At 42.9% G+C, this 27482-nt stretch overlaps 1 protein-coding gene across 1 annotated transcript in view; it reads right to left on the bottom strand.

Annotated features, from left to right (window-relative positions):
- The window catches only part of FOXK1 (forkhead box K1), a 55730-nt gene extending 28633 nt beyond the window's left edge, over positions 1–27097 (bottom strand). The window contains exons 1-2 of the mRNA XM_033073961.1: positions 26715–27097; positions 1092–1289 (exon numbers count right to left, since the gene is read on the bottom strand). Of these exons, the coding sequence (XP_032929852.1) occupies positions 1092–1289; positions 26715–27097 (581 nt within the window). The remainder of the gene's footprint in view (positions 1–1091; positions 1290–26714) is intronic.
- Positions 27098–27482: the final 385 nt, after the last annotated feature.

The following is a 27482-nucleotide window of genomic DNA, read 5'->3' as shown; positions in this document are numbered from 1 at the left end:
AAAGCAGTGCCTGAACAGAGGAGCAAAACCACAGCTACCTCCAGCCCCCTCTTTCTAGAATATCTGCACTGCACATCTGTGCAGCTCTGTAAGACGGTCGGAAAAACCCAAACAAGCCTCCAGATCATGCAAACCCAAACTGGCCTCATTGTGACACTGAAGTCTCGGTCTCAGGCACGCAGATTTGAATACTACTCACTGAATTAATGCTGGCAGAAGAGATTTGCATATTATACTTTTTTACAAATGTACAGACAAGAAAACAACCCAAAGGCTACTACTATTACCAGGCACACTCTTGCTATTTTGATGCCCACACGTTTTAAAATTCTAATACATCATCCTGTACCATGAGACTCCTTTACTTTATAAAACGTATTATACTTCAAATAACAGATTTAATTTAAAAAGATCTCACTGAAACTCTGTAACCTCAGCTCTTTGCTGAAAAAGAAAGAAAATATTCCATACAGTAACTGTTCAGCTTATTTCTTCTGCATTTTACTTTTTACTGCATCTACTACTTTCTTCTTCTACATCCATGGATCAGATAATCTACAAAACAGGATACTTGCCCAGATGAACATTTAGATTGCTACAGCCCCTCAGTACATGGTCAGCATCCTACCCCCATTTCCTTCCATTCCCAGGAAACCACGTGCCAATGGCCACCCTTGTCCCTAACTCCAGATAACAGCAGCACCACCCAGCAACAACAGAATATTACTGAGATAAAAATAAAACAGGCAGTCTTAAGATAGAAAGTATATGCCTGCTTTCTTTTCTCCATGCATATAGGTAGCTCTCAATAAATATTTCTAATTCCACTGCCAAAGATAGACTCTATATGTAACTCTATAGTGTGAAACCAACACTCACATTTACCCTTGAACCTTCTGAGCTCTTAAACAAAACCCTTTAACAAAACCTCTGCCTTACTGCCAGCCACCAGAACGGTTTTTAGCAGTTTTCCATCACTTTGAACATCAGAGATTTAACTAGCTATTTTTAATGGGGCATTTCTTGCACCAAACAAAACAGGGCTGACAGACTGATGTCAGAGAACACATTTTGGAGAATTAACATCTTACCTGATAGTGCCTGTGGGGGATGGGAGGGGACTGACCACGCTCCGGAGATCCGGCTCCGGGATGTGGATCTTCAGAGGTGAGATTTGAGGGTAAAGTGGCCGAAGGGGATGTGTTGAGGCTTCCTCTTTTACTTCCTCTTTATGGTATAAAGATGTGAACTGGATCTTTATAACCGTGCTAGGGAATCGGAAAGTACATCTGGAAAAAAAGAAAGGGAAAAGTCAGTTTCACACGATGCTGAACGTGTTTAAGAGGTTTTGTATGCAGTTGATGCATCATTAATTCATTCAAAGTCCACCATTCTCTACTGAGCCTTCTGCCCAGTGTGTTGGGCAGAATTACTGATTGTTCATAAAGCTCTGTAAATACTTCACAGTGGATCATGGGTCATCTAGAGATGAGATGCAAGCTGAAGGTTTGGGTAAGTTCAGTGATTTCCTCAAGGCCGTGTATTCAATCAATGACTAAACAAGACACACTCCTTTAACAAAAGCTCTTGGGTTCCTGCAATGTATCAAGGACTAGGATCTATTTTTAATTACTAATTGCACACATCTCAGGAAGATCCAAGACACTAGAAAGTATCAAACCACAAACAATAGGGAGCAAAACAGCCATAAAGTCCAGGCAGAACAACAAACAGCCTCCAGGTAAGACCTGAGAGCACTAGTTAAAAACTTGTCTCCATACATTGTATAATTGATACCCATTTATATTTGTGCACATGATGTTAAAGGATCATCTGGCAGATTTCAGATTAAAATACATTCATTTAGAAGTGCCTCCCTTTAGGGTTACAGCTAGCAGGTTTAGAACAGGGCCCCTGCAAGCCTGTGGGGCCTCATTCCTTCTCTAAGTAACACTTCTTTCCAATTGTGATTTAGGAAAAAAAAATAATCACACATCTACAAGTGCAGCCTTCAGGAGATGCTTGGAAAGTCAAAAGGAAATAAGCACTGACATTTTCCATATTTGAACAGAAAGCTTTCTAATTTACAGTGTCTACAATAAGCACAGGGCTGTAAGAGCCAAGGTTCTGCAATTCTTCTTATTGCACTTTAATTAGACAATCATGTGCAATCAATACAAGCTTTCCAGGGATCATTTCACTGATACTAAGGTTAAGGCAGCAGGAAATAAAAACCAGGTTTCACCGTGGGAAAGGCCAGCAGAGCACAGTAATTGTGCTGGATTCCAGCATCTTGCCTATAGAAGGAAAGGAAAGGATTTGAGTGGTGTTGTTCTAGCACTGTAAGTGCTGGTGTGGGCTGAACAGAATTCTTTTAACCAGTGCATTATTGAATCCTACCAGGTAACAGAACAAGGTGACAAGCAAGTCAATCTGTTTTTGTGACCACCTTATCTTAATGCTGCTATCAACAGAAACGCAGCTCTAAAACACACACTCGCTTGCTCTTGGTTCTTTGGCACAAGCTGTATGCTGTGCTGGATGTATGTGCCCAGAATTATCATTCAGGCATGGGAAGCTCATTCCCATCTCCCATCTCATCTCTCAAATGAGCTGCCTTAGCATTCAGTGGCTCACAATGGCTCTGCTAGTACAGGAGTTTGCATTGCATTTAATTCACTTCAGAGGTCCTGCCACCTGCATTCATTAATGCATTAAATAAGGACATCATTGCTGGCAATGCAGCCCAACTGTGCTTATCTAACTCTTCTAAACAGGGTTCCCTGTAGACTCAACATGAAGGCACAATTCAAAACAGCAGTGTCCGTGCCTTGCAGTGTCTGCCAGCAGCAGGCACCAACCTCCTGAGATGAACCTGAAACAAGGATGTTGAGCCACTGCCCTGGATTTTAAGCTTTGTACTGCTACATGGATTTGCTTAAAGAGAAAAAGCTCAAAGTACATGTATTTGCAAGGAGCATCACATGGACTAAGGCTCAAAACCAGTATGAGCAAAGCTTCATAATTTCTCAAGCCCTTATCAGGGAAAAGCTGAGCTGCCTGTCACAGAGAGATGGAATTCTCTGCTCTAACACCAACTGCTCAGCATTTTCCAACACCTGAGTCAAGGACAAATCAGTCCCTGCTCAGCAGTGTCCCAGCCTGCTGCTGATCAACAGGCCTGGCTGCACAGAGCCCTAAGGCAGTTTTGCAGCACTGCTGAGCCAGGAGATCCCCCACTGCAGCCTCACAGCAGTAAGGAGCTCTATCCCACTGCCACTTGTGTCTTCCTTTTCAGAAGAACCCCATAATGCAAGATGCACATCTCCTGAATTGCTCTGAGGTGATGGTAAATAAACTCCTTAACTCTACTCCACTTACTGATGCTACAGCAATATTAGATAAAAAGTGATATCTGCAGCCAAACCACAGTGAGAGGCTGTCCCATCAACCTGTGAGTGTGGGCAGTCTCAAGAAAATCTGTTACTTTTCCAAAATCGCGAGTCAACCTGAAATGTGAAGTGTAAACCAAGGCATGAAACATGTTGAAAAGACCCATCCAGTACTGCTTTTTTCCAGAGCCACCCGACCCAGCCATGTGATTTACCCACAATCTCAGCCTGCAACCAGGGCAGAGAAACAGAGCCTGGGCTGGGCTGGCTACACAAGCAAACAACTTGTTGGCTGCTGTGATTTTGTTTTGAGACAGACAGGCTTCCAGTTCACTGAAGCAGAACCCAGGATGTACAACCAGCTTCCATGGATTATGGTAACTAGCATGAACATGGTCATTTTGTAAGGAGCCAAGAAAACCAGGGAGTGCACACATGCAAGGGTGCTCACAGCTTTGGGGAGTCCTGCAGCCTGCTCTGTGCTGGCTTCAGTACTGACACTGCCTGCAAAGCCAAGCTGGGGTAACGTGGCTGAATTTATGTTTTTTCCTAAAGTAAAAACCTGCGAGCCAAGAAATGGAAATTCAATGCAAAGCAGATTGTAAATTCCTGCGGAACTCCTCCCTTCCCTCAGGGGCGAGAAGGTGCCCGGGATTAAGGTCATTGTTCCAGTCTATCACAGCCACCACAGCAATGCAAACAGGGGCTCCAGCACAGCCCAAGCCTCTGCTGCAAATCCACACAGCCCAATGCTGGGGGACCCTGTCAGTGAGAAATCAGAAAAACATGATTGTGGAAGCATCTTGTCACAGGAAGCTCACTTTTCATTACATTGAACCTGAATGCAGTTTTAATAAGCTTTTCTATTGTTCCCTTAATTACCCTCTTTCCAGCCAAGAGGATAAACTTAAATTATATTAGGTAGTCCTATTTAGCAGTGAGGCACATTACTGCAGGACTTAAACCTTTGTAAATTACACTTCCAGAGAAAATAAGCAGGACAAGACAGACAACCCAAGCAGAACTGAGCATGCATTCCTTAGGATTACTGTATATATTTCAAGTTATTTAAATTGAGTTATACAATTTGATCCACATTGCATGATTCCTATCAAAGATGCAATAACAATTTTTACTCCTGCTTAACATTTTCATTATGAGAAAAAGATCAATCTGAAAGTACAGATTAGACTCAACATAAAAAGCATAATGAAGTTAACTGGTATTTCCAAGGTGCCCAAGAGACAATTCTTTCAAGCACCTCTAAAATTTCCAGCCAATTAGATGGATGAATTAATGGTCTGCAAAATCTTTGGTCTTGTTACTGGCAGGAAGAGCCTGCCTCAGTTACAGATCTGCTGAGTTCACATAATAACCTCCTAAGCCAGGTACATGCTGCAATCAATCCCTGGCCATAGAAATCATATGGGCTGAAATCACATTTACAGTATGGCACATACATCAATTCCTTGTGGGAAAGGGTTGCAATTTCTCTAGGATGCCTTGCAAGGCAGTGAGAATAAAAAGTTTTTTTTTTTTTTTTAGTTTGTGTCAAAACTCAAAACACACAAACAGCTTCCCCAAGTCCAAAAACTGCACAGAAACAATTCTTGCCTTCTTAGACTACAGGCAGGAGAGAGTCACAGAAAATGGACTGCTGGCTCTGTGCTGCCTGCTGGAGTGCACAGAATCCATAGCAAGTGGCTGAATGCTATATATACACTGGAGACCAAGGGGAAGAGAAGGAGTGCACATTCCACACATGGTTACAGTCACATAAAAGATGTTGCTAGAATTTTGTTTGCTTGTTTTACACGAGACAGATTTTTCCAAAAGTTTCCTGGGCCAGCTCCTCCCACTGACAGCCCAGCTCCCATGCTCTTAGGCATCCTTTATGTGGTGAACCAGTGACAGTGACCACAAGCATTTCATCTACATAAAGTCTGAAAATAAAGTGCTAGGAAACACTAGACTTTATATAAACAGTCACCCTACAGCAGACTTCAGGAAAGATGGTTAGGGGGAAAAAACTCAACAAAATGACTGCATACCCTGCATGGCTCTATAAAAAGCAGGCATTTTCCTCCTCCTCAAAGCACCTCTTAGTCACAGATGCAAAGGGAACGGAGATGCATTTGCCATAACATAGTACCAAGTTCAATAGAAGCCTTTACAGTCACCGACTTCTTTGTTAAAGCACCCTGAGTGGTGTTAGCAGCAAATGACTTCTGCTAGGATCTGCTGCCTGACAGCAAGAAAAGGTTATTTAAAGATTTTTAAAGGAGGCAGGAAACTGTGCTGGATTTATGCTTTTACATTTACACTGAGGAAAAGCACAGTGACAAAAGATGACAAATCATGAGAAAGCCAAGGTGAAACACATATATATAAAATATACATATAGCACACATATATAAAACTTGGAATAATATTTTTATACATTATGTTGTATATATAAACATAATGTAGTGTGTTATGTTATATATAAACATCATTCCAGTTCATCATGCAAAAGGAATAACCAGAAAAGTAAGCTGGAACTACTACACATGGGCTGTAATCAGCAACTTGGTACCATCTTTGTCTACTTTATCTCGCTATAATTTATGAAATCCTGTTATTCCTGAATGTTGGGGGTATAACTGCACCAGCAGCATCTGTGCTACAGTGCTACAGAGATGCAGGTCGAGCGAGAAGCATTGCAGGAGGTGCTCTGTTAAATAGATCACTTTTTACAATTTAAAACAGAGGGTACCACAGGCCTCAAGTTGTGCCAAGGGAGGTTTAAATTGAGCACTGGGAACCATTTCTTCTCCTAAAGGGTTGCCAAGCACTGGAACAGGCTGCCCAAGGCAGTGGTAGAATCATTGTCTCAGAAGGGATTTAGAAGAAGTGTGACTGTGGCTCCTGGGGACATGGAGGGATTTAAATGACCTGTGGATGTGACACTTGGGGACATGGTTCAGTGGTGCCATTGGCAGTGCTGGGAGAATGGTTGGACTTGATGATCTTAAAGGTCCTTTCCAACTTAAACAATTCTGTGATTCTGTCATGTGAGGGGACAGTAGTCCAACTCTTGAGGAGGAGGCACTTTTCTCTGCAATCAGTAAATACCTTGGATTCAGCAAAGTGGCCAGCCAGGGCTCTAATCACAGCAGCACATCATGATGATACACAACTATGCCCCTACTGGCTAAAGTTTGACCAAGAATGCCCATAAAAACCCTTGTAAAAGAGAAAAAATCCCAAACAACCCCCATGAAACAGCTGTTTCTCTGTTCCCTGCAATTTCTCTGAAAATCACTGTTTTTGTGCCAGTTACACATAGCTCACCCCAAAGAATGCAGTGCTATTTCCATGAACGAAATTCCAAAATCATGTTGGGTCTCTCAGAACAAGTGAGAATTTGCTGTCAGTTATCTCTGTCAGGCTGTTACCCTTACCAGCTATTTCAAGATACCAGACATAATTCTACTTGAGGGCAAGATGGATAGCTGTCATCCTTTCAGTGAATGTGTACCATAAATACCAAAATTTCAGGCTGCAATCAATGCACAGGTGCTGTACAGAGCAGCCATTTCAGAAAAGTGCCCAGTTACCTCCTGTAATCCATTTTCTTCATCTTCTGTAACCAGCTAAGCAAAGAACCACAAGCCTGCATCTATGAAAATCCTAAATCCACTCCCTATTCACAAAACCTTTTGATGCAGTGTGAAAGGATTTGCCTTGGACAACATAAAAGACTCACTGGGAAAGTTTAAGCACCTGTGCACCAAAAATGAAACTAAATTTGGTTAGAAAAGGTAACACTTTGCTTCCCTTAACTAAACATATAACTAAGCCCTGAAGGTCTGCCCACAGAGAGATAAGCTAAGACAGGAACAACTATGTGAGATTTTGATATCTTCAAAAACAAGGCTCTGAGAATTGCTGTGACCTCTGCACCAGCTGAGTTGGGAGTATTTTCTGACCAAGACTTGTTGCTTTGTGATGCTGCACTCTGCCCAGGGACAGCAATGCTTTTCAGAACTTCAGCACAAAACCTCACTGCATCACTTAGTACAAAACAAAACACTTCAACTGCAAAATACTGAGAAGGATGTCTCTCATTTCAGTAACTAAAATAACCAAATCAATGTTCTCTGCCTTCACAAAAATAAACTCAACCCTTGCACCCCAACGGGAATAATCATCACAAGTGTTTTGCTCAGAATGATTATGTTTCTGGAACTAAGCTCTCTGAGGCAGCAAGGTGGGCAAAAGCACAAGCACAAAAACCACCTTTCAATCACAAGTGAAGGAAAATGAATATTAGTTTCAATGACTGTCATAAAACCATACAACAAGCTCTGAAAGCTGTCTGAGCTGTCACTGGAGATTAGGTACTATTCACCCCTCCTTTGCAATAAAATAATAATACTAATAATAATAAAATCATCCAACATTTCCTGTTCCACTCCCTAGTCTACAATTTTTCCCCTAAATAGTACTTGGTAAGCAATACCAATAAGAAACCAGTTATATAATCCACTTGGGTAGTGCTATCTGCATTCCAAAGAAAAAAAATTAATTGCACTGAGACTACAGAGAGTTCTGGAGCAAAGAAGACAGATACATTTTATTCCTTTTAGTCTAAATACAGATCACAAAACAAGCATGTGCCTATCACCATGGTAATTTAAGAGTCACTATAATGCTTTTCCTTGCACTTCTCTATATGCTACAGGACACAGGCAGTGTCACTGCCAGTTTTAAGAGTATTTGGTTCATTTTGGAGATTACTGCAGTCTAAAACGAAAGAGTTTTCAGCATTTGCTATTTCCCTTTCAACTGCTCCACTGCTCTGAGCAGTTTTAGCACAGAAACTCTGAAGAAGACCTACCATAAAGTCCTTTATCAAACACACAGAGAAATGCCTCATGGCTGGTGAAATCACTTGTTGTATACATGAAGAGATAAGCAAATGGTCTGCAAGTAAATGGTGAAGTCCAGAATCCACATTTGTTCTTCCTGTAATGAATCAAATCAATCTGAAGAAAAGCAAGACATGCACTTGGTCAAACAGCAGCAGGGCAAGGAAACAAACTGCAGAGCTGCCTGCAAAAACACTTCTGGTATTACCCTACTATTGTTCAGTGAGAGCAAAAGCTAGAAAAATCACTGTTACTCTTTGTGACATAACTGACAGAAAACTAGATTTAAAAAGTACTGAGATCATCTGCAAATAAAGCATTACAGTGATCTCCCCCACTGCTCCAATGACAGAGCAAGCCATTGTAATGTTTGGTCATAATTATTCTCTAAGTCACCACATGAGTTTAGATCTGGAGGACTGGTTCCTAACCCCAGAGTTACCCTGAGCTCACAAATCACTTGCCTTGCATGCTTTGCAGCACACTCACTGTATTTAATATATGCTGTCATGCCTAACACTGCAGATACACAAAGGAGTTCATCTGTCAGCCAAGACTGAACCAGAACTGCCTGTGTGCATATGTGAGTGAGCTCATGTTTGAAATAATTAGTTCAATTCAAAAGACATTGGTCTGTCTTCTACTTCATGAATTTAAATTTTCTTCTGTAGGGAACTTCTTCCATAAGAAGTTCCAGCAACTATTTCCACTGCCATGTTCCAGCAGATGCACAAGTAGCTGAACATCAGTGTTCTGGGGTCCCTGGCATTACCAGCCTAAGGTATTGCTCCTGTACCAGAAATAATGTAAATCCAGTTTTAGTAAAGGCAAACTCACAGTGAAGCTACCAGAAACTCCTCACACCCAGTCCAGTGGAATTATTATTGACCACCCTCTAATTCCAGATTCCTTCCCCTGAAATACATCTGAGTTAGCTGGAAATCCTCATCTTTCCTGGACTTGCTGGGATGAGTAATGGGAAATTCTGTGTCTCACGTGGATGGCTCACTGGTTTCATCTACCTTAAAAATAATCTCCCCAAAGAGATATCAATTGTGTCACTCAATCTCATGTAGATTTATTTTAACACAATCTAAATCTGATTCTCTGCTGTCAGAGGTATTTCCTTCTCTCCACCACCATTCCTTCTCTTCTGCAATTTCCTCTCAGTATCACCCTCGTGCCAACAGTGCCATCCAAACCTCTGCACAGCAAGGCAAACCAGGTAGCTGGAATAGTTATTCACCTCCTTTGTTGTAGGGACTAAATTGCCAGGCAGATCAGATCCCTTAGCTTGCCTTCCAGATGGCATCACAACACAGAGAAGGTGGAGGGGAAAAAAGCAGAGAAAGGAGAGAAGAAGGTACCAGCAAAAATGTTGCAGATTTGTAATAGACTATAAAAAGACAGAGCATGTAACCACAAACTCAGATTTAAGCATCACATGATCCAAGGGCTGCATTCTCCTTTCAGAAAACAAACTGCAATTCATTCATTTTGAGAAAAGCTCTGGTCTTTATCAGGCAAATCACATCAGCCACATGCTGATACTCTCAGGCTGGAAATTTTCAAAACTTCCTGAATCAGAGAAGTCACTATTTTAAAAAAATTCTGCCTAATTATTTCAAACCCCAAGTCACTCAGCTGTGCAACAAAGGGACAAAACAAAGACCAAAAATGTTTTCTGCATTCCAACAGGAGCTTTCTGTGGCTGTGTACCCATAGCAATCCTCCCATGGCAACCTGCAGGGCCCATCTGCAGGAGCAGGAGTGGGTTTGTGTTTATCTCAGATGGGATACACAGGCTCTGTATGCTGCAAAATCAATGCTTTTTAGTACCTTTATGCTTCCTGAGCTTATTCACTGAATGGCCTTGAGAAATAAGATGGCTGAACAAGGACAATGCTTCAGGAAAATTCAAAATTGCCATTTCTTGGTCACAGACAAGACCTTTTCTTTATGCTCCTTGTTACTGTTTAACTGGAACTGTATGCACAATAAAGACTTATTCCCTTTATGAGAAGGCACCCAGGTTACACTGGGATTTGCCTAACACTGCAGATCACCAAGCTTAAAGCGAGGTTTCCAACACAGCCAGGCAAGATTTCAGATGGGCAAAGAGCGTGTGCAGGCAAGTGCATCTACTTAAAACAAATACTACCAGCAGCATCAGGCAAAACCACAACTTATGAATAGCTACATCTCTTAAAAGCACCAAGTAAATTAGCTGTAATGAATGTTTCTATTGAGCACAGTGGCACAGGGCTTCCCTCTATGCCATTTCATCAAGGTTCAAACAAATTGAGAAACACTTCCACATAGAGGCAGATTTTCAAGTAGGTATTTTAGCAAACTCCTTTTGAGGACAGCAAAATTTGGCCAAACTTCTGGGATTCTTCTCCCTGCCAGCAGTAGGCACACAGAGATGTACACAGAAATGTACACAGAAAATATCAGTGATCCCTCAGTCCTTGCACACATCTCCCCTTACAGCACTGAGAACTGCAGGCTCTCAGCCACTGCCCATCCCAGGAAAAGGCAGAGAGTGAAACTCAGCCAAACAGGTGGTGGGGGGGAAGGAGTATAAACACCCCCAGGCTGATAAAAAAGGCTAGAAAGGAAAAGAGATCCCAGAAGCCCAACCCAAAGAACTACAAAATGCTGGTTTGGTTCATATATTACCTTCTTTACAAGCACACAGAAGAAGGAGAGCATTTTGGTTTTAGGCTCCAACAAACGGATGTTAAAAGTAAAACCTCCAGGAGGGTTTGGACTATAGATATCATGCTGTGAAACTCCAACAGTCGTTTTATTCTACACATGTTCCCCACAATATCTGATCTTTCTTAGCAATCCTTTTAATTGCTGTCAGATAAATCGATAAATTGAGCTAATTTTTCATTCAAGTGAGAACATTGGAGGCTGCTTCACACTGGAGAATTAGCAGTGAAGAATCAAGAGCTGTATTTTTGTATCTATGTCTTCATTTTACATTCCTTACATCTCTTTATTAATGCTCTGATTTCACTCTTTGAAAATTATTTGAGACATCAAGCACAGCCTCACTTTCAGATTCTCCTCTTTAAGTAAAACAGTGCAGAAAAGGGAAAAAAAAAAGAGCAAATCAGGTAAGATATTATAAGTGCCACTTTTTCAGTGTAATGAAACACTGCAATGAGGTCAGGGAATAAATTCATGGAGTATCAAAATAGCAGCTGACAGAAGAACAGGGGAGAAATTGCCAAAACTGCTGAGAAGGGTGTTTCAATCTGCTAATGGAGAGTAGCAGGAATAGCAGGAGGCTCCCTCTGAAGTTGCCACCCTGCCTGGAGAATTAACATTATCAACAGGTCTTCTCCAGATTCTGCTATCCCCAGCTTGGCAGGATGTATCTTATAATAATCCTGCTCAGTCCAATGCCAAAAAAAAATCTCTAGCAGAAGCTGCTCCAGTCTTCTCCAGAGAGCCATCAAAGTGCAAATGGTCAAGAATGTGCATTTTCAAAAAAGACCTTTCTTCAGCAGCAAATATCAGCTAGCTCTAAGTGTCTGTTCATTCACCTTACTGCCTGCAAAAAAAGCTGAAGGATATTCTCAAAATGCCATCACTATCACCAGTTATTTACATACTCAATCCACACCTGACTAGGGATTAATTCACTTATTTTTTTAAAACATAAAACTTATATTAAAATTGATCCAGAAAAATCTTGACAATTATTTCCAGACAAATGATAAGCCAGATGATGTCAGAAAACTAAGCCTTGGTATAATCAAAAGAATTAATTAATAGGTTTTTATAACAAACACCATTAAGGTGAAGGGTCTCTGTTGAAGCCTGCCACAAAAGTCACCTCTCAAATACTCTTGACAACACAACATATGGCTGTTACTGGGTGCCCACCCACCAGGCAGAGAAAAACAAAGAGGTGGTGCTGTAATTGTACCTCCCTCAGCTTCACATTTCAAAACATTGGAGTCAGCTTCAAAATATGCCATTCATTCCAACCCAGGAGTGCTGGGCACAGGGCTGGCTATCAGAAGACAGATTCCTGCTCCCTTCCCGAGTGCTCCTATTCCTCTGCTCACTGCAGGTCAGCAGCACATGGGGCTGGAGTACAGCCAGTGAAGATCTAGCTCAAGTCTGCCAAGGTGCTAAATGTAGGAGCCTCAGAAGGTCTTGCCTACACCCACAAAAATCAGATGCAATTTTACATCGATATAAATTAATCTGCATCAATGACATCTACCTTTTGATCAATACTGGGTAGGGGTTTTATTTGGTTTTTTTCATTAAAGGCTCCCCAGGGTGAATTCTGGCCCCACTTCCACCACAGCTTTACAGAAGCTGCTCTGTTCTGCTGTCTGGTCCTTACTGTAAACAACTTCATGTCTCTGAGCACAGTTCAGTTACAGTGAACTTTTTTCTGTGTGTCATATGGCAAACCACATCTTCACCCAGCATCACACTCTGCCAGACAATTCCACTCTGTCATTAATTCTGCCTTTCAGCTTTTCGATGCTGAAAAGCCCTGCAGTTGCATTCCCAGGGGTGTTAACAGACCTGCAGAGAACATTTAGTAAGATGTCCTTAAAGGCTAAAATTAACCATAAAGCTGCTGATTATTTTGAAGCTTGGGAACAGGGAGGTGTTTTATGTGTCAGAATGAGTGGCTTGACATCAAAAACCTTATATGAAAGTTTGCCACCGAAGAAGTGGGCTGGCACAAAGAGCAGACGAGGCTTTTATTTAAATGAAGTTGGCTGCCAGCACCAGAAAGTTTCACTATCAGCACTGCAGATGCCTGATACCATCTGTAACACACAGCAAGCCTATTATGTTATTTTGTTGTGTGTGTGGTTGTATACATAAAAATAAGGAGAGTTAAGAGACTCTATATAACACACAACAGCCTGTGTACCACGGTTCTAATCAGGTATTCCAGCCTGTGGAGGTCTAGATCCTATCTTAACCATTTCTGCACCAGCCAAGAAATATTTGAACTTCAGAGGAAACGTAAATTACGTGCAACACGTGTGTGTATCTCACTTGTATCATCAAATATTGTAAGTGCAAAAATCCCTTTCCATGTCAGGCTGATCAATCTGTTAATTTTTTAGTATATTGTGTTTTAATTGTTTTTCCTAAAACTTGAAAATTATCAGTATCTGTGACTTGAAAATAAATAACCAAAACTTAACATGCCACATACAGACACTCCAAAAGCTAAGCAATTATCTGGTTTGTACATAGCTAAGAGGGGGCAGGAAACAAATTGCTTTAATCCCAGAGAAGGCTTTTTAAAATGAATTCAGTCTCTTTATAACTCTTAATATTTCTGTATTTTAACTTATACATATTTCTCACTTTCCAATCACTTCCAATCTTCCATTTCGAGCTTCCACTTCCCAATCTTCCATTTTGAACTTCCTTGCATTCCATATAACAGCATTGTATTTCAAGATGTCTTTTTTAAAAGAATCACTGCTTAAAACTCCTGTGGGTCACAACCCCTTTAGCAAGCTTCAAATCCTGATTTCTCTCTCTGGAGATCAGCAAGCCTCTCCCACCAAGAGGAAAACAGAGGTCCCCTCCTAAGAGTGATGGGATGTTTCCAGAAGGCCAAGCTGAAGAGAAAGGAGTGCATCACCTACACAAACTGCCTTGCTTGAGCTTTTACTGTGTCACACACAGGGAAAAGGGCTGTGCTGCCAGGGCTCAGTCCCTTGGCAGTGTTTTTGGACAGCAGCCTCTGGGACACACCACGGCCCCTGCACAGACACGTGGACAATATCAATAACATCACTATCAGCTGCAAGTAGACACAGATGACCAGCCAGCCACTCCCTCCTCCCAGCCTCCTCTGTGTCAATAAATCTTAACCTGGCTGTTTGAGCAATGTTTAATCATAAACAGTTGGGAACATGCTTCAGAATATAAACAAAGGTGAGTAGGAGAAAAACGGAGAGCGCAGTACCGAGAATCACTCGCCACTTGCTGCTGAGCCAGGTAACAGAGCAGAGAAACAAAGAACTGCTGGGAACAGCACACAAGCACCTGGTGTTCATTTAAAGCAACGACCATGCAACAATAAAGTATCCAGGATTGCAGCCATGGAAGGATTTCAAGGACTAAATGCATTAACATTCTTGGTTCTCTTAAAAACAAACAAAAAAGAGAAATTAAATTGCTTAGAACACCCACTCAGATGCATGGAAATAAACTATCCTCATTGATCTCATCCCACTGCCATTTACAACAGTCATCTTGATTCCCTTCTGTGTTGCTAATCAAGCTAAAATTAACTCCTCTCCTGCTTACCACACATGCTAGAGCCACAAAAATCAACACAGGGGCAGCAGGATCAATTGTTTCTCTCTACAAATACAGCCCACCTTGCTCATGTGGTAAACATACATTTAGGATTTATAGGATCTCTCCAGGGATTTTAACCAGGTTTATAATGGGGTTGGGTAGCTGTCTAGACTGGGTGACAGAATAAGCAGCTCTACCCTTCAAACACTTCTGAACAACTTCTAATCATTACTGGCCTCTATGGACCTCTGTAGAACAGACTGCAGGAAAGAGGGGATTTCAGTCCTGTTCAGCCAGGGTCCATCTTGGAAGAATCTACATCACATTTGTGACTCCTGCTCTGACTGACAGCTAAGATGTGTCTTAAGGCAGCATCTCCACAAAGCCCTGGAGGACTCTTCATTCCCAGAAGTTTGGGGCTTATTCAGAGAGCTTTGTTTATATGCCTGTTACTCTAACAACACTGGTAAAAAAAAACCAAAAACGTATCTGAGTGTTCAGTTCTAAAGCAGCTTCATTTTAGATCCCCATGTGATGTTTTAAAGGAAAAATGCCAAACCAAAACAAAATCCTAACTCCACCAGATAACAGCCATTAAACAAAGCTGAAGTACAGATCAAATTGGCAGAACTATGGAGTGGAACAGAAGTTTCAAAGAGAAAAGCACTCCGTGGAGATAAATATACTTCAAGTGTGTGCTTGACAGCAGCCAAGGTTTTATGGTACTGGAAAAATACAGTACAGTGATAAACAAGGTTAGTGCATCCACCCCCATGGTGACTCCCTGTCCAACTAAGTCAATTCAAGGGAAATGCACAATGAAAGGCACCTCTTATGAAACAATGCAGGATGACATTTAATTCTGTGTTCTGCTCTGGCCACCTCATCCTGCACCAGTCCTTCCTCAGACACCAAATTCTGTAAGGCTGAAATGGCAGACACTGCATAGTCCTGGGTCAGGAGCACGTTTTGCTCAGAGGTCTGACAGTCTCACCTTCCTGGAGGATTTCTCATTTCCCACTTTCCCCAGTCCTAAGGGAGCAGTGCCAAACCACAGCTCCCAATCCCAATGACAACACATAGCCCCTGGCTGCTTCAAGACTCCTGGACTGTGGCTGCTAAGGCAGCACCAGGCACTGAGTCTGACATTGCTTTCCAGAGATGTCACAGAAACGCTCAACACCAGCTCTGCAATACTCACACATTTGCCCATTTTCTGGTGCAGTGCAGTGCACCAGAAAAGGCTGTCTAGCCCCTATTCACACTCAATTTTTCCCTGCTCCAAGACAAATCTTGAGATAAGAGCCTAAGTCTGGCTTCCATTCTACCACAGCAGAGACCACAAGAAGTGACTCAGCCTCTGCAGCCACCTCTCATTCCTTCTCTGCTTCTGTGAAACTCAGGAGTCCTTCTGAGAGGCTTTCCAAGCCTCTGCTAGTCCCACTGATCTTGGTTGAAATGAAAAAGGTCAATATTAACTATTTTCCTTCTTTGCTCATCTTGGCAGAAACACTCAACTATGTTTCCCCCTCAATCATAAACCACAATTAACACCTACCTCAGTGCCAAAAAAAAAAAGCCCCACCTGCACCCACGCTCAGAGGAACTTCCCTATACCAGCTTCTACACAGAGTTCTGTTTTCAATAAGAAATCAAACAGTACACCAAAAATTAAATATGTACTGACAGTATGGAACTAACTGCAGGGCCACATTAGCTTCTACAAGAAGCACTGGTTATTCATTTCCATACCTCACTCAATACCAAGAATTTGAAATCTTTGCTTAACTGCCATGGAACTTTCAGCTGGCTGCAGATTCTGCCCCTTTCACCACATAAGTTTGGACACTGCTGCCACAGGCAAGCAGCAACTTCAATTCTACTCCCATTTCCTTGAGAAGACTCTTCCTTTATTACTACAAGTATCCAGAGTCTTGGGACATTTTTGTACCCTGGGGAATAAGGGGAAATTAACCATTTGAAAATAGCAGTTCATAAAATCTCCTAATAACCTTTTCAGAGAGAGGCACTTGTTTCAGCATCTTTGCTGGATACACTACAGCAGTTTGATTCTCATGTAAAATCTCATTTACCATGCCATCAAGTTTCTTCTAATGGCCCATTCATCATAGCAGGGTTTGCTCTCAAGTAGCCAGCCCAATACCTTGAAAGGTCTCACACAAGTAATTTAGCAGACTCACCCTTCCAGAGCCAGGGAACTACCTATAAACACATTAGGAAGGGCTGTGCAAAACAAAATCACCTCAGTAAAGCTCAGGGAAAAAAAATCCTAATTTCCACATATATATGCCAGAAAAAGCCTGTGTGTGGGATGGTACTAACCTTTGAATTCAATCAGACTCTCTAAGAGGCTCTAACACACAGAGCATGACTATGATGTATTTTCCTTTGAGGCTGCTTCAGTTCATTTAGAAAGTGATTTGGAAAAGCTAATGTACTATTTATATACATTATAAAAAACTACCCATATGGAGTTAAAACTTTGCAAAATGTTCACATAAGTCCGTTCCACTCCCTCTGAAGACATTTCACAATCCATTCAATACCCATTAGAGGAAGCCAGGATTACTGTTTTAAAACAGCTCTGAGGGTAGTTTAAATGTTTTAAAAGCTGACAGCTTCTAGACTCAGAGCCAAATAAACATTTGGGGCAACAGAGAGCCTCTTACACAAGTGTCTACAAAGTGACATCCACCTGCATCCTTCCAAATATTGACATTTAAAATAAAGGTTAAAAGACAATCCCAGGCACAACCTTCCCTACTCCTAAAAACAATAATTTTACTATGATTCAGATGATGATGTACTGAACTGGCTCGTGAAAGACCACCTAGAAGGATGTGGTTAAGATTGCAAACAATAAAGAACAATCTCAAGATTTCTAAGGTATTTGAAATCATTCCAGTATATACCACTGTGCTGAGGGGTGTAATCCTTGAAAAGAGTCTAACCAACTGAAGTAACAATGACTCTTGCAAAATACAGTGTATGTGGAAGTTGTCACCCCAGTGGTTTCATTATTTTTAAATTAGGAAAGTTTTAGAGAGTTATCCTGTCATATTACTGGTAGAGTTTAATGTTCTCTTTCTTTTGTTCCAGGAGAATATACAGAATTAGGGAAACATTTTACTTTAGTGGATGTACCTTACCTGAAGATTTATATGAACTTCACAGTTTGCAGTATCAGCTTTTTGGGGAACAGAATTCTGGCCATTTTCTGGCTAGAATTCCTATTTTTTTCAATAGGAATTCACATTCTTGCAATGGAGAACAAAGCAGGAAGAAATTGAGAAGAAAGTGTAGTCTCTTGGAAAAGAGGATGCACCCACTTGGTGACAACAGACCTCAGATTCAGAATCAATATCCACCAAAACAAACTTGTTTCCCAACTTCATCCCGTGGCTGGCTGCAGCGATTTTTACACAATTGTAAACAAACAATGTGCAAGTCTAAACTACTCAATTGTGCCTATTTTCAACAGCCAGTCTGCATAGGCCTTGTTTACACAAAATACACAAAAAAATGATAGCAATTCTTTTATTGAAGCACTAGCAATCAGGAATTTTCTCCTAAGAATTCCTGTGCCTGAAGGAAACTTCAGTGCTTGCCTTAACATTCCATAAAGGTACTAGCAACAAAGCATGTGCCAGCCTTTGACTTCCTTTGCAGGTCTTCCCAGGACTAAAACAATTTCATTATCTTGTCTCATTAGACGGTGTCTGAGGGAGACATGGGAAAAGAAGAGCTACAATAATTATCCAGATGAATGGCCAAGGCAGAAGGAGGCAAAGCCACCCAATTGCCAGGCTTGCTGACAGCCAACACCCCTTTACACATGGTGGGCAGGCAGCCACCAGCACCACGTTACAGCAGCCATAAGACAGTTAAAAAAAGGAATGAGATCAATAAATACATAGCAGTTGGCACATCTCCCACACCAAGAGCCTACCCTTACCAGCTTGGGCTACGCCTCAAACTGAATATGAAAAGCAAAATCATTTTTGGTCTACCCATCAGGTAGAAACAAAATTTGCTTTCTGTGTCTGGTCCTTTTCTCCTCCCACACAATCAGGATTCCATGTGTAAGAGTCCAGAGTTCTTATGCCCTCGAGAGAGGAAAGGCCTGGAGTTGCTCAAGAACAATTCCTTCAGCAAGTGCACAAACTGGCTCTGCAGGGAGTCCAGTCCTGCTTAGACAAACTGTTGGTGGCTTCTGTATGTGGCCTAAAGGGAGATAGAAGATTAAAACAGTTTGTGTGGGAAGATTTCCCAAGGCTCTCCTTGAAGTGGCACGAAGCAGAAAAAAGGGGTACAGCTCCAAGGTTGTATTTCAGAGAGGGAGGGAGGGAGGATGTCCTTTTCCACAGTGCTTACACCACCTCTGCAAGGCTTTTTGTCTCCTCATTCTGTCCTGAAAGATGGAGTGGATTGTACTTGCACATGAAAACAGGCTCTGAGGCTAGAAGGTACCTGGAGCAGGATAAGAAGTGGTAACAATGTGCTTAAAGTTTCCTTCCACTTCTCCTCCTATCCTAATCACACTGCATACATTAACAGAACCAGACAAAGACTGTCCATCTTTGCTCCTTCAGCTAAGGCAGAGCTCCTAATTAACTTCTACATTATTTCTCCCCAACTGTCAAGATGTCCTCAAAGAACATGAAAATTACATATCTGGAACATTTAAAGGAGGGAGGAAAACCACCAAAGTAAATTGCACATGCACAACAAACAACAACCCAAGAAATTAAACTCCCTTTTAAGTTACTAAAAATAGACAGGATGGGAGGGAAGGGACTATCAATCAAATCTCAGAGTTGCTGAATATTCAAAGAACAGCCTTGTAATAGACTGCTCTCTCAAGATTGCTTGAAATTTTTATGATAAAAAATGCACGAGGACATGAAAAAAGGAGCAGAAGGATAACGAAGAGCAAAATACACATGACAGAAGTGGATACAGAGTATTAATTAGGCCATTAAGATACTTAAATGTTTTACTGTCCAATAAAATATGTATTTCATAAAAATTAAGTGCCATGCAGAAGGAATGCACACATGCATTTACTGAGCTGTTCTGAAGAAACCAAAGATGTGAATTACTAGCAAAAAACATTTGTGGACAAGAGTGAATAGACATTAGTAAAATTGTATTTGTACTATGAAAACAAAGAATATACAATTGGATGGAAATTTTCACTCACATTTACTCAAGGGAGAAATTCATCTGCTCTATAAGTATCTCATCAATCTGCTTTTATGAGGAGTCTGCAGTCAACTGAAATAGGGAGACTTATAAATACTTGAAAAACAGTTCAGTGATTAATACTGAATTATTGACTGAAGTGAATGCATTAAGAGCAGACAATAATTTGTACTCACAATTAGTCGATTAACCATGTCTGGAAGTACATCAAGATGTCTTTTCATAGCTCATATTCGGGAGACAGAAAAAAACGCTTCGGCTTTTTCATCTTACAAATTTGTCAAAGAAAAAAACACACTGCAAAATTGACACCCAGACCTTCAGCTCCACATTTTCCCTGGTTTCAGTATTGCAGTCAGTTACAGCAGGGCCCATCAGCCATTTCAGATGCATAAAACAATATTTTAACCTAAGTTTACCTGTAAGAAAACACTGCACAAGCTCAGGGGACTTCCAAGGCATTTGCTGCAAATCATATGTAACTGTAAGAGAACAAAGACCTTCACCACCCAACACACTTTACAGCACATTTCATGCCATACTTTTCTTTCTTTATAGTGGATGTACCAGCCATGAGTCTGCAACCTCAGGAAACTCCTGGATGTACAGGGGTTGAACCAAAGATAATAAAACAAAGCTGGTGCTGGGCATGGCTACATGTGAGAGAAGCCTCTGTGCTCTGGAACGCTCTTAAGGAAAAGGAAAGAATCTGTACTGAAATTTTCTCCCTTTTCATTAACATCACCAGCTCAAAAGCACATGATTTTTCTTTTTTTAACCACATTTCCACTTGGATTGGAAAGAAAAGCTGCCTCATCCATGTCTAACCAGCAGTGAGGTGAAGCTTGGCCTGTGAAGCATTTCTGCTTGGGGAGCCCCTTGGCTCTGAAGGCAGAACACCCAGACACTGCTCAGACACCGAGCTAGAAGGAGCCCAAAGTAAATCACCACATGCCAGAGGAGCTGATATGGAGCTGAGTGCTAGCAGAGCTCCCCCCAGAATAGGAAAGCCAGCTGGAGGGAACTGTCAGCTCTCTGAGTGGTTTAACAAGCAGCCTGTGTCCCCTCTGTCACCCCAGGCTGTCACACAGCAGCCCCCAGACCCTCGCTGGCTCCGCTCTCTGCCATCACTGCACAAACTCCTCCCAATAACAGACACCAATCACCACACCAGGGCCACCACAAGCCTTTATTTGCATGGCACAAGTGGGCAATTTAAGTAGTTCCCTGCTCTCTACCAACATCCTGTTGCCACATCTACTCCTCCAGGAAACTGCAACACCGAGGGAGAGAATCTGGCATCCCACAGACCAGCTCTGACGCCAAATGGCCAGCGGAGCAGTTACTGGGAGCTTGCTTACAAAGACAACAGGCACGTTAATCTGCTTGTCATTTATGCTTTCAGTTATTCAGTGCAAGGCTGCCTATCACGTTTTCTGCAGAGTAAAAAACAAAGCAAACGGCATTATTTTGATTTGTTACCAGGACAGATGCTCTGCAGTGAGTATGCTCACACAGCTGGCACCAAAATAACCAGGATATGAATTACTACAGATTTCATCATTTTTATTTCCCATTTTCAGAAAAGCAAAAACTTTCACACTCATTCATCCTCTAGATTTATATGAAAATACACCAGAGCCCACAGGAAGGAATCCACAGTCACCTAAGGATACGTGCCATGATTAAGAGTTTGCCAGCACAAAGAAGTTACACCAGCATAACTTGAATCCACATTTATGACTTTATAGCTGAGACTCCACACAAAACTGTACAAGACAAGTGTGGCATGTTCTCCTTATATTAATCTTTTCATAATCAACAAAGCTGAACCAAGCCTGGTTTACAAGAATCCATAAGGACATACACTGAGCTTTGCATAACCTTAGTTTATATTCACAACCTGACTTACAGCACAGCTATTTTTGAATCAACAAATTGAGCAGCAGTTTCACATGAGAGAAACTTTTCCTCAAACGTTTAATATAACTCATGACAAATTGAGCTGCTTAGCCAAAAATTATTACTTGACATGAATTCCATAATTAAAATCAGGTAATCCTTTATCACATCTTGTTGTGCAACAAAAAAACCTGTTCTCAAAGACAGTCTTTGAAATTAAGTAAGAGCACAAAAAATACAAGATGAAGCACTAAGAAAGCAAATCTTTAAAGGGTTTCTAGCAAGAATAAAACAGCCGTTCACAAGCTGTAGCACAGCAAACAACGTATTTCAAACAAAGAACAAAAAAAATAGTTGCAAATGCAGATAATGCAATATTTAAGAAGCAAAACTACCAGAAGAGTTACCAGAGACAACATACATATGCAGCATTGCAGAAACAACTAGTTCTGCAGTCGTGGTTACGTGGTAAAAGCATTTCCTTAGTGTGTGCACAGGGTGTGCAGCTGCCCCAGATGTAAGGACACCCTCCCTTGTACCCAACCACAAGAATGGAGCTCACCAAAACACTGCAGTGCATTGTGCACATCTCCATTTTCCTAGAAAATGGCATTTTGTAAAACCTGAATTAGTGCCTCGAGTTTCTGGCTATCAGAATGTACAGCCACGTCCCTTAGAAACTGGATCTAATTCTCCATCTTCTGGTTGCTAAACCCCAGTTGTTGAGACACCCCCACTACACAAACACTGAAGGGAACTTGTGTACTCACAATATGGAAAGATTAATGAATGTGTAAAATTCTGCAGGATCAGCACCTTGGTGTGTGGTCAGAGTATTGGACTATTTATTTTTGTCAAGTTTATTGAGCACTAGAAAAATCCCATTATAAATAAAACAGCATGCTCTTAATAAAACTTGACATGCATGGTAAACTTTCAATTTATAATGGGCCTTACATACATAATTATTTTTACTTTAACTCTATGTTTTAATTTGATTTCATATATCCATATATTTACTTCCCTCGTATTTATTCTCAAGCTAAAAAAGCTCCTCCATTTATTTCCTAAATGCTAAAAGAACTGCAGATTTAAAAACTTGTTTTTATGTTTAGAAACCTCATACTGAAAGAACCCATTTACAGTGAAAAACGCCAACTTCAGGCTCCATTAATTATGCTACTGCAAAAATTCTAAATGGTCACAGAAGCAATAAGCAAATATCCCTTGAAACATTCTCAGACAAGCATCATTTTCCAATCTATTGAGCTCACAGTTCAAAAAGCTCAAGTGCTATTATCAGGCTATGCTCAAGCAACATTTGCAGGTTTAGTCAATAGAACTTTTGTATTTAGGAGCATCTGAAGACCTGACTAACAGCTACTTAAAATTCAGGTTAGCAAGTTTAACTTTCAACTGTTACAGTTCTTTCTGTTCTGGGGGACAAAATAAATAAACAAACAAGTGCTTATTTCAGTTACTGAAGTACCTAACTTGTTATTGCAAATTATTTTAAAAATGAGTCAATTTTGAACACAACAAAGTTAATAATTCATCATTAACCTGATCCTGTAAACACCTGATTACACCATAAATTTGAAGAAATTACTGTCTTCAACAGGAAAAAATACTCGTTAATGGTTCCTGCTCTATCTTACACTTTTGCTGGTACCAAGAGTTTTTAAAATCTAGTGCATATTCTGCAGTTTTGAGTTCTTCCTATAAGAAAAATACCCAGATATTTATCTAGATTTCTAGCTCCCACCAGCACAGCTCAAAAAACACTGCAAGCTATGAAGAGTTTCTAGCAAATCTTTAATTTGATTTGAAGCACTTATTTTTGATGTAAGTACTTCCATCATTTCATCTTGATTTATGTTTATAATGTCTGCTGTAATGTGGCACTTATTAATTAAACTGATTAAGGATCTTCAGCTGTACCATAGGTCCTCCACTCTTCCACCCACTTTGCTCCTAACTGTCATTAACCTCTAGGAAATGTCCTCTTTGTTGGTTATTACTGTTTAATTATACTGTATAGTTATGTCATCACATCTGTGAAATACAACCTCCCATAACAACACAGCTGTGGAATATGATACTCCTGCCCAGCAGTAAAATCTTGGTTACAGCAGAGAATCCACACACACCACGTTGATGGAGGAAGTGATACAAAGCTTTTCAAAAGCCCTTGAGCCTGAGTAGGGCTGTTGAGACAGGAGGTAAGTACAGCCTTCAAGAGAGGTCTCAAACTCCCCCTCCTTCCTCTCTTCCCACCCCTCCTGACAAGATCCTCCATACATTTCAGGAATTACTTCTAAACTCAGAAAACTTAGAAAAGAGAACTTCTACACAGAAAAGTGAAGTGAGAAGGAACCTCAGAAAACAGAATTTATGAGCTCATAGTCTATTTTTTAATGAATAGTATGAACTACAACTGAAAGACACTTTTTCCTGGAACCCTCTGCTTCCATTCATGATCTCATGATGCACAAGCATTTCCTCTGCTTGTAATGTAACAGCAGCAGCGGCTGCAGTGCTCTAAAGAAAACAGCACTCTGCACATTTCTGCCATCCTTTACAGGTGTGGGAGGAAAAGGGAGGACAACCACTCAAACAACTGGTTTTTAGAATATTACCAGCAAGAGCTCCCCACATCACAAGAAGATCCCTGTAAAACACTGGATGGAATGATCAGCAATTCCTGAAATTTAACATAAACTGTACATTCTGCTGGTACACGGAAAAGGTGTGGCTGTATCAAACACAGCAGGAGTGTTACCACAACATGCAGAAAACATTGTGTAAAGTCTGTGTACTCCAACCTGTCCTCCTTCTGACATTAGCAGGCAGCAAGCACATGAGTTTCTCTATAGGAAAAAAAGGCACTTTATATTTACTGGGGAGAGATTTCTGTATGTTTATGTGTGTGTGTGTGTGTGTATGTGCAGTGTGGAGAGGGTGACTGGGAGAGAATTGTCTGAATTTTCAAGAGTGGAGATAACGAGAAAACAGCAGCCAGTTTCAAGCCTCAATCAAGACTGTGTACACCAAGCTTCAACAAGATTTTCTTTTTTCCTGGTCTGGGTGAAAACCCCTTGACTGGCCAGTAAGGAGTTGTTTACCTGATAGAAGCAAGGGGGCAAATTCCTTCAGATTGATGCAAAACATTTTCCTACTCTGGAAGTCAGAATGGGAGGAGCACCAAGTTTATTTATGTAGCTCGAACAGCAGCCAAGCTATGAGGATGCCTTATTGTGTAGAGTTCAGAAGTGTACATTAAACTCCTCCCTTTAAAGCAATGCAGAAGGAAAGTTGCCATTCCCATTCCAGGAGTCGGGAGCAAAGGGGAGAAAAATAAGCAACTAGGTTGCTGTTTGACATAGTTTTCTGTCACAATGGTTATGATTAACCAAGTGAAGAAAACAGAGTGACAGGGAGGAGAGAGCTTGCACAGACACCAGAGCCAGAGGGAATGACAACAGAAGTGCCCAGGGCTTCTGGTGGTCTTGTTTTACAAAGCCAGATTAATTAACCAGACCCTAAAGGACAGCTCTTTTAGAAAATGAAACACGTTAGAAACCAAAATGCCTCAGAGAGTGAGCAGCTAGGGAGCTATAACTAAATTACTGAGTACAAAATGAAGCAGCCTGCAGAGGAAATGAGTAATTAAAAAACCCTCCCCTGAGCGACAGGCTGGAGAGGGATGACTCCAGGACCCCGGTACTGGAGGTAAACAGTACCAAAGCCAAAACGTGACAGATGAAAACAGATGTTTTATACAAACAACAGCCCCCCAACCTCCTGCCTTCACAGCACACCCAGAGATGGCACTAGGTTCAGTCAGTCTGGAACAACCTGAGGAGATGCACACAGGAATTACATCACCCACCACTATCACGCTGCTGCCCTGGGGTGAAGCACTGCAGTCGCTGGACAGTACTCAGCAACTATAAACAATGTTTTCAGAGGAAGAAATAGATTAACATCAACCTCGTTCTTCTTTCTGCAAGAGAATTTAACAGAGCACAGACCCTGGTAGCACAGCAAACTCTTCTGCACCCCTCTCCCCTTCCTTAAGCAAGCAAAGACACCTTGGGCACCTGCTGTCCTGGTGAGCAGCATCACTCCCAGCCTGGCCTGACTCCTTTTTTTCTGCTGCTCCAGAGACACCAGGAACAACACCTAACTTGCCAACCCTTAAGTAAGCAATTCTGGCAAAGTGGTTTCCAACTTTTTCCGCTAGATCTTTTCCAAGGACGACAAGCCTTGGGTGTAGCAACTTTTAGCCCGCTGAGAGTCCTTCCTTCTTCTTCGTCTTTTTGAAACCCTTAAGAGCCACCAATTGAACATGCAGGCAAGCATGGAGGATGATGACCAATGGGGCAGCAAGGCGCTCAGACTTGCACACTTTTTCATACATGGTTCCTTCAGAGGGCACAGCCCCAGTCCCAATGAACATCATCCCCTTTCTCGGATGGCAGCAAGGCCGGGAAGGTGAGGACAGCCCATGCTGATGCTGAGAACCTCATCAGAGGAGATGTCCCTCACCAGCAGCTCAGACCCTCCACCAGGTGAGTGCTCCTCACCCACTGTGACCAGCTTCAAGCGAGGGCACCTTCAGTGTCCCCTATGGCTCTCTGTGAGCAATGAGTGTCCCCTATTTCAAGCCCTCCACTTTATTCAGAGGCAGACCCTCAGATCCCTGGTGAGCAGAGCGACCCCTGACCCATTTCCTTCACCAGCTGTGGCCCCCACCACCACCTCAGCCCCTTCTCCCGGCAGACACACATCCCCCGCACGGCACACGGGCAGCTGTGCGCTGCCCCCTCGCCGTGCCCTGCTCGAAGGAGCCCCCGCTCCGCCCAGCCCCGCGTCCCCTCCCCGGCACGGAGCGCCCCTGGCCGCCCCCCGGGGCCGCTCCTGCCCTGCGAGCGGGCCCGGCCCCGCCGCCCCCGGCACTCACTGCGGCGGGAGCTGCAGGGCCGGGCCGCCGCGGCGCTGGAAGGCGCCGTCCACGAAGACGCCGTTCTTGCCGAGGCAGCGCAGGTAGAAGTGCGGCTCCTGGAAGCTGAGCTGCAGGTGCCGCCGCGAGATGAAGCTGGAGTGCCCCATGTTGACGTCCACCGAGCCCTGCGAGGAGTTGCGGCCTATGGTGACGGCCGGCTGCCGCATGAGGAACTCGAACTCGCGGCCCTGCAGCCGCGCCAGCACCGGCCCGGTGCAGGCGGCGGGCGGCGCGGCCGGGGGCGGCGGCCCGGGAGGGGGCGCGGCGGCGGGGCTGCAGGGCGCCGAGCGCAGCGCCAGCAGAGCCCGCGCCCCGCTACTGTCCTCCCCGATTTCGGCCATGTTCCCCGGCAGCGAGCGAGCCAGCGTGCCGGCCTCCGGGGCGGGGCCGGCGGGGCGGGGATGGCGGGGACGCGGGGCGGGGCGGGAGCCGCGCCGGCCGCCGCCTCCCCCGGCAGCTCCGCCGGGCGCGGCCGCCCCGCCGCGGTCCGGGGCGCGGGGAGGGGGCGGCAACGGCGGCCGCGCGGCGCCGCCTGCGGGCCAGGGCGGGCAGCGCACACGGGCAGGTGTGAGGGAGCGGCCCTGGCTCCCGGCGGTTTAACCGCTCCGGGCCGGCCCCGGGGCCGCAGCGCCGCGCAAACACCGCCCGAGCCGCGGGACGGCCCCGCCGCACAGCGGGGGCTCCGGGCTCTCTGCGGGCAGGGCAGAGCCACGCCACGGCGCGGTT

This window comes from Catharus ustulatus, chromosome 16, assembly GCF_009819885.2.
Source record: "Catharus ustulatus isolate bCatUst1 chromosome 16, bCatUst1.pri.v2, whole genome shotgun sequence".
NCBI lineage: Eukaryota > Metazoa > Chordata > Aves > Passeriformes > Turdidae > Catharus > Catharus ustulatus.
Note: the sequence above shows the minus strand (reverse complement) of the source record. Positions and strands in the feature narration are given on the sequence as shown.